This window comes from Eumetopias jubatus, unplaced genomic scaffold (assembly GCF_037043125.1).
Source record: "Eumetopias jubatus isolate StellerSeaLion01/CBP00866 unplaced genomic scaffold, mEumJub1_p1.0 scaffold_11, whole genome shotgun sequence".
Lineage (NCBI taxonomy): Eukaryota > Metazoa > Chordata > Mammalia > Carnivora > Otariidae > Eumetopias > Eumetopias jubatus.
This window is the reverse complement of record NW_028274817.1, coordinates 29,753,700-29,761,416: the sequence shown is the minus strand read 5'-3', so window position 1 is coordinate 29,761,416 and position 7,717 is coordinate 29,753,700. Positions and strand designations below refer to the sequence as shown.

The following is a 7,717-nucleotide window of genomic DNA, read 5'->3' as shown; positions in this document are numbered from 1 at the left end:
CTTCCCTCCCTGCCCGGCTCCCGCAACGCTCTCGCTGACCTGGCGTTCACGAAATGGCCCACTTGTTACTTTCTTTGTAGAAATGTCTATTCAAGTCCTGTGCCCATTTTTTAATTGGCTTGTTTGCCTTTTTCTTGTTGAATTTTAAGAGTTCTTTGTATATTCTGGATACTAAACTCTTACTGCATATATAATTTGCAAATATGTTCCCCATTCTGTGGGTTTTTCTCTTTACCTTCTTGATGGTGTCCTTTGATGCACAAAAGTTTTTAATTTTTTTAAAAGATTTTATTTATTTAAGAGAGAGAGTGAGCGAGAGAGAGCACAAGCAGTGGGGAGGGGCAGAGGTAGCAGGAGAAGCAGACTCCTCGCTGAACAGGCAGCCGGACCCAGGGCTCAATCCCAGGACCCCAGGATCATGACCCTAGCTGAAGGCAGATGCTTAACTGACTGAGCCACCCAGATGCCTCAAAAGTTTTTAATTTTGATCAAGTCTGATTTATCTTTTTCTTTTGGGACTCATGCTTTTGGTATCAAATCTAAGAATCCATTGCCAAAACCCAAGTCATAAAGAAATACTCCTATGTTTTCTTCTAGAAGTCTTAGAGTTTTAGCTCTTATAATTAGATCATTGATTTATTTGAGTTAATTTTTATATATGGAGTGAGGTAGGGGACCAATTTCATTCTTTTGCATATGGAGATCTGGTTGCCCCAGGACCATTTGGTGAACAGGCCATTTTTCCCCCATTGAATGGTCTTGGCACTTTCTGTGTGTGTGTGTGTGTGTGTGTGTGTGTGTTTTAAGATTTTATTTCTTTATGAGAGAGAGCGGGGTTGGGAGGCAGAGGAAGAGGGAGAGAAACAATCTCAAGAAGACTCCTGGTGGAGTGCAGAGCCCGACATAGGGCTCGATCCCACGACCCCAAGATCAAGACCTGAGTGGAAATCGAGTCGGACACTTAACAGACTGAGCCACCCAGGTGCCCCAAGGGTTCAACTCTTGATTTCGGCTCAGGTCATGGGGCTCCACACTCCGTGGGGAGTCTGCTTGAGATTCTCTCCCTCTCCCTACCCCCTGCTCGTGTGCGCTCTCTCTCAAATAAATAAATCAATCTTTAAAAAAGAAGACTCTGGCTTCCACTTGCTGGTAGTGTGTCACTGTCTGGTGTGCTCACGTTAATGAAACCAGCTGCCCTGTGGAGAAGCCCATGTTGTAAAGAACTCAGGTCCTCAGTCCAGCAACCTGTGAGGATCCAAGCCTGGCGGCAGATCCTGACTCACCCCAACCCTGAGATGAGTGAGGCCTCAACGGAAACCCCAATTACAGCCTGTGAGAGATCCTGGACCCACACCTTGATCACAAGCTAGTGACAGACCCTCACCCAGAGGACCCAGCTAAGCAACACTCTGACTCCCGATCCCCTGTGGGATAATACAGGTATGTTGTCGTAAGCTGCTCCATTTCGGGGTAATTTGTTGCAGGGCAAGAAATAACTATAAAATGGATCTTGTAGGCCACTCTAAGTACAAACTGGGTAGAGGCATTGATTAGAATCACCGACTGGTATGTTACAAATAGACTCTAGGAGGGCATTGGGGAATTACAGAGGGGCCAATTGAGAGTCTGTTAAAATAATGTAGGCAACAGATGCTGGCAGCTGGGACTAGGGTGGTATTGGTAGAAGTGGAGACAAGTGGTTGGATCTTGGATGTACTCTGAAGGCAGAGTCAACAGGATTTGCTATTGGGTTAGATTCAGGGTGTGTATGAAATATAAGAGACAACGCTAAGGTTTGTGGCCTAAACAACTAGGAGCTAGGAAATCTTGGGGTCTATCTTAAAATTCTGCCTACCACAACTCCCAATGTTGAGATGTACCCATTTAGATTAAGGATACCATTACAAAATGGGGGGAAAAAAAAGAAAGAAAGAAATATCAACTACTTGCTTTAATTTTTTTTTTGGTAAGATTATAATTTCTGACACTTCACTTGTTAACATGGCTCAGTTGCTACAGGCTAGTAAGACTACAGCAAACTCTGGGGAGATAATGAATAAAATAAAATAAAAGTGTGACCTTGGGCTCAAATCTTAACCACTAAATGCTAGCTGTGAAACTTTGGGCATGTTACTTAACTGTTCTAAATCTGTTTCCCTACTTATAAAATAGCATATTCCTCATATATTATATGGATTAAGTGAAATAATATGTGCAAAGTACTTAATAAAGTACTTAGAACTAACTTAATGAGAGCAATTATTATTATTTTATTATCATTGAATGACATAAGAGATGTGACACTATCTCAGAAAGTATGGAGTTATTCTAATGTAATATAGAGTTATTCTAATGTAATATAAAAAAGTAATATATTATTACTAGGTATACAGAGAGCATACCATTAGGCAGGTTCCCTATACATAGGTAGACACGTTTAGTATGTACACATATCCCATACTTATTTAATATACATTTGTGCATTTGAAATTCCCATTTGTCTTCGTCTCTGAACACATTTAGTGTAAACACATCAGTGTATATTCTCAAAATAAAAAATAATAAAGAGGACTGATAACCACCTTTAAATAGATTAAAGGTTTTGTATAGACTTAGTAACCAGAATTATAACCAGTAGATGTAAATTAGAAACACAGATTTGGGCTAAATACAATGAAGAAATTTGTTAACATTTATCAACTGTCATATACTGACATAGGAGAAATCTTAGAAAGAAATCTTAGAAGGAGTAGATGTGTGGAGGAAGAATAGGAGTTAGGCTTGGGGCATGCTCAATTTGAGATACCAATGAGACATCCAAGCTGGGATGATGAAATGGATACATGAGTCGGGTGGTTGCAGCCAGGAATACAAATTTGAGAGTCTGCAGCATTTAAATGATAAAATGCGGGAGTCCCCTTGCCCCTTGCTCCTCACTCCCACTTTCTACCCATGAGGCCCCCACTTTTGGCTCATGGATAGGGACATAGATACACATGCACATGTATTATTTTTTTTTAAGGATTTTAAGTAATCTCTACACCCAACACGGGGTTAGAACTCACAACGCCGAGATCAAGAGTCGCACACTCTACGGACTGAGCCAGCCAGGTGCCCCTTCACATATATTATTTTTTTTCACAAAAAGAATTGTTCTGCAACTTTTTTTTCTTAAGTACTCTCTACACCCAACATGGGGCTCAAATTCAAGACCCTGAAGATCAAGAGTCACATGCTCTACCAACTGAGCCAGTCAGGCACCCCCTCTGCAATTTGCATTTTACCAATATCTTTTGGAGCTTTTCCCATGTAAGTACATACATATATACCTCATCATTTTTTAATAACTGTAGAGAATTCCCTAGTATGAATGAATCACATATGCCCATTCATTCACTCAACAAATATTTTTTGAGCACCTACTATGCGCAAGGCACTGGTCTAGGGATTGAGGATAAAACAGTCCTTATGGATGGATATTTCAGTTATTTCTAATACTTTGCTATTATAAACACTGATACAATGAGCATCTCTATGCAGGCATCTCAGTTCACCTGTGAGAGTTTTTGCTTGGCCTGAATTCATAGAAGCGGAATTTCTAGGTCAAAGGGTTCAAAGGCATTTTAAAAAAGATTTTGTTTATTTGAGAGAAAAAGAGAGTGAACACAAGCTGGGGGCGGGGGTGTGTGGAGGGAGGAGAGGCAGAGGGAGAGGAAGAAGCAGACTCCCCCCAGAGGATGCTGGGATCATGACCTGAGCCGAAGGCCGACGTTTAACCGACTGAGCCACCCAGGTGCCCCGAAACTGAAGATATTTAATAAATGTGGAAAACAGATCACCCAATATAATGCCCTATCGGAAGCTGTAGGATTGCCTCTACAATTTCCCTTTACTGTGGGAGTATTCGTGTTCAGATTCTCCTCATCCTCAAGGTCCAGCTCAAACACCTCCTCCTTCAAGGAGCCTTCCACAGATCCTACTCGGATGTGATCTCACCCGCCTCTTAACCTCAAGCATGGTCTTTATTACATACTCCCTTGTATCATAAATACATTCTTGTTGGGATGAGCACCGGGTGTTATATGTAAGGGATGGAATGCTAAACTCTACTCCTGAAACCAATACTACACTATATGTTCATAACTTGAATTTAAAACACAACAGCAACAACAAAAAAACCATTACCCAGGATTTTGTAGGCACCCCACTGCTTTCATATATTTCCCTCAGGTGAAGCTCTTGAGCTACAGAGAAAAACGTTCAAGTCCAGTGAAAATAAACCAGCAAAATAATGTGTTAAAAAAATAAAATAAAATAGGGGCACCTGGGTGGCTCAGTCGGTGAAGCGTCTGCCTTCAGCTCAGGTCATGGTCCCAGGGTCCCGGGATCGAGCCCCGCATCGGGCTCCCTGCTCGGTGCGGAGCCTGCTTTTCCCTCTGCCTCTGATCGCTGCTCGGCCTACTTGCGTTCTCTATCTCTCTGTCAAATAAATAAATAAATAAAATCTTTTTAAAAAATAAAATAAAAACATTCTTTATTAGACTTTCATTCTTTTCTTGAATGCATCCTGCATCCTCCCTCCGTGCATAGCACAATGCTCAGTGTTTATGTAACTAAACAGAAGCTCTAAAGTGAAAAAGTGAAACCTATGGCCTCAGGAATGAGTGTGGAGCCTGCAAGATGACCAGATGGTGTTTGTGAACCATCAGTTTAACGAATGCTCCTGACCGCTCACAAGGTCCTGGAGAAACTGCCTACTTGTCAGGCTGCCTCTCATATCACTCCTTTTCCTTCTGTGTTCCCGCCACCCTGGCCTTTTTTTTTTTTTTCCTGCCTTTGAATGCACTAAGTGGGCTCCCTTCTCCAGGCCTGGTACCTGTCGTTCCTTCTGGAGTGCTCTACTTCTTGGTGTGGGGGCTGCCTCTTTTCCCTCAAGACTCACCGCTGTTTTCACTTCCTCAAAAAGGCCTTCCGTGGCCATCTGTTCTAAATTAGGTCCCCAACTCCAGTTACTCTCTATCATGCGTCACCCCCTTAATTCTCGCGTTCTATTCATCGCTTTCTGAAATTAACACGGCCCTTTGCTTGCCCTAGAACATAAGCTCCAGCAGAAGGGGAACAGTGCCTGTCTTTTCCAACTCTGTGCACTTTCGGTGACTACAACAGAGTCTGTAGGAGTAAGGATGCTTTTGGCTGAAAGTAACAGAATTTCAACTAAAAGTTGCATAAACCAAAAGGGTTTACTTTTATCATGTAAAAAGGAAATCGGAGGCAGGCAGTATTGGGGTTGGTTCAACAGGTCAATGCCATCCAGATTCTGGATTGGCTTCTCTTAGATAATCTTGGCCTTCCCTCATGGTTGTAAAATGGCTGCCAAGAGCAGATGCATCACAACACCCCTCTCAGAAAGAAAAGGAGACAAAGGTCTCCCTGCCCATCTCTTTTTAGCAAGGGCGAAACGCTTTCTCAGGAGCCTTCCTCCCACACCGCTCTTTTATATTCCATTGGTGGAAACTGAATGGGAGTCAAGTCCATTCCTCCTAGTAAAGGAGAGTGAGAGTAACATGATTTTTTTTTAACCAGTCCTAATTCATCGGGAGCGGGGCCTGCCTTCTCCAAGCCCTGTGACTCTGCCCTATAGCCAAAGCAAACCTGGGGTCTCTTAGCAAAGAGGAAGAATTATGGCGCTGAGCAGGAAATCAGCAGTGTGGGCCACTCAGCCATCCATGGAATGTAGGGTGTGAATTCGTGCTGATCTACATGCATTCGACAGTGAACAAATTCTACAGACATACACTGTGCAAAGCCCAGTTTGGTGACACAGAGCCTCTACCTTTATAGGACTCCCAGGGAACAAGCCCTCTCGGACCCTCTATCTGCTTTATTGGGACTAATGGGATGGCTGCTGAAATAGATTTGCTGCTAGGACACTTGGCCTTTTCCGGATTCACGGAAACCATCATCCACGTCCTTGTTTTCATAACAAAGTCCTTTACGTAGGTGTCACTGCTTGGTCTCTGAAGTTAGGAAAAGTGGGGAAAGTGCCCCAAGGCAGTGGTAGGAACCTTCTTAGAAAGGCTGCTCCGTTAGCGAGAAATTGTTGTTAGTTATTTTCAAGCTCTCAACAAATGAAGTAAGCAGACAGAAAATTGCCAAGGTCAGCGGGGCTTCTCACTTTACACTCGGGGAGTTTTTTTTCTGGGTCCCCAGTACTTCAAGATCCTTATTTCTGTCTTAAGCATGTTTGTTTTACATCTAGTTAGAAGATGTTCTTTGATTCTTGGAGAATAATTTCTCGGAAGGTGAAGAAGATAAGGAAAGGAGTAGGAGATGGAGAGGCGATAGCTGGGCACATGTGAAAGCTTCTAGAAGACCGGCAGGGCCTTCCCGAGCCCAACCCCACCCCACCCCCAGCGCACAGCCGCTGCAGAACTAGACAACCTGCCACAGGCTCAGGCCCCGCCACCCAGTTCTCCCCCGCCCTCCTGGGGGTGGGGCGGTCTGGGGGAGTGGGTTCGGCCACAGCAAGTTTCCACTCCCCAAGCCTGCTCCCTCCCCGGGTCGCCCCCCCCGGGCGCAAGACCCCCTGGGTGAGAGATTGGTGTGGGCGCGGGAGGACCCCGGCGAGCCGCTCGGGCCAGAAACCCGCTCTCCACCGACCGCGGCGCGACCCCTCCCCGGCGGAGGACACAATAGGCGGCCGCTCCACGCTCCTTCCCAGTCCCTCGCCTCCTCGGCCCTGGGGGCTGGCGGGGTGGGGCGACGCGAGAGTCCCCCGGCTCGCCTGCAGGCACTGCAGCCGCTGGGGCGGGAAAGGGGCACTGGGGCGGGAAAGGGGCACTGGGGTAGAACACGCCCCACACTTGGAGATATTTCGTTACGCCACCCCCATACACACACACACACACACACACACACACACACACACACACACACACACACACACACACACACACGAAAAATGAAGCAGCCCGATCTCCCCGAAGCAGCCTGCTCTCCCCTCCCGGATGCGGCTGCACCAGCAACATCAGCTGCGGGCGGAGCCCGAGCGCTTGCCACTTCCCCCCTCTTCCCTCGTGACCCTCGCCCCCCCTGCCGTCCTCCCTCCCCCGGCACACACCCTTCCTCGCCGGACACACCCTCCTCCTGGGGCCCTTCGCGAGCAGAGCCGGGGCTCTCCAGGGGAGGGAGCGGCCCCGCCGTGGGGCAGGACGCGGAGCGCGCGGGCGAGCCGCGGAGGGAAGGAGGGAACGAGGGAGGAGCCGCGGCGGGGAGGGAGGAGCCGCGGGAGCCGCGCCGCCGCCGAGCTGCGATGTGGCCGGTCGGCCGGCGGGTAAACAGAGGGAGCAGCCGCGGCCGTGGCCGCCCCGGCCCGGGGCAGTGAGTGCGCCCGCCGCGACCTGCCCGCCGCTGCCATGGCCGAAGTGCGCAAATTCACCAAGCGGCTCAGCAAGCCCGGCACTGCGGCCGAGCTCCGGCAGAGCGTGTCGGAGGCCGTGCGGGGCTCCGTGGTGCTGGTGAGTGACCGGGGCACCGGGCGTCCCGGGGGACGCGCTCCGGGCCGGAGCGACGGGGTGGCTTTCCGCGCGCGGGGTCGGGGCCGGGGACTGGAACTGCGCTGGCGGCGGCCGCCCGCTGCGCCCCGCGCTCTCTTTCTCCGCTTCAGTAAGTTTGCGCACCAGCCGCCGCCGGCCGGGGTCCGAGTCCCAGGCGCCCG

At 48.1% G+C, this 7,717-nt stretch overlaps 1 protein-coding gene across 3 annotated transcripts in view; it reads left to right on the top strand.

Annotated features, from left to right (window-relative positions):
- The first annotated feature begins 7,296 nt into the window (after positions 1-7,296).
- Positions 7,297-7,717, top strand: part of DOCK11 (dedicator of cytokinesis 11) — a 185,504-nt gene continuing 185,083 nt past the window's right edge. For 2 of the 3 annotated variants that reach the window (XM_028087762.2, XM_028087761.2), the window contains exon 1: positions 7,298-7,517. In XM_028087762.2, the coding sequence (XP_027943563.1) occupies positions 7,416-7,517 (102 nt within the window). In that variant the 5' untranslated portion in view covers positions 7,298-7,415. Of the gene's footprint in view, positions 7,518-7,717 lie in introns of all 3 variants that reach the window. The other variant, XR_003606828.2, reaches the window with a different exon arrangement.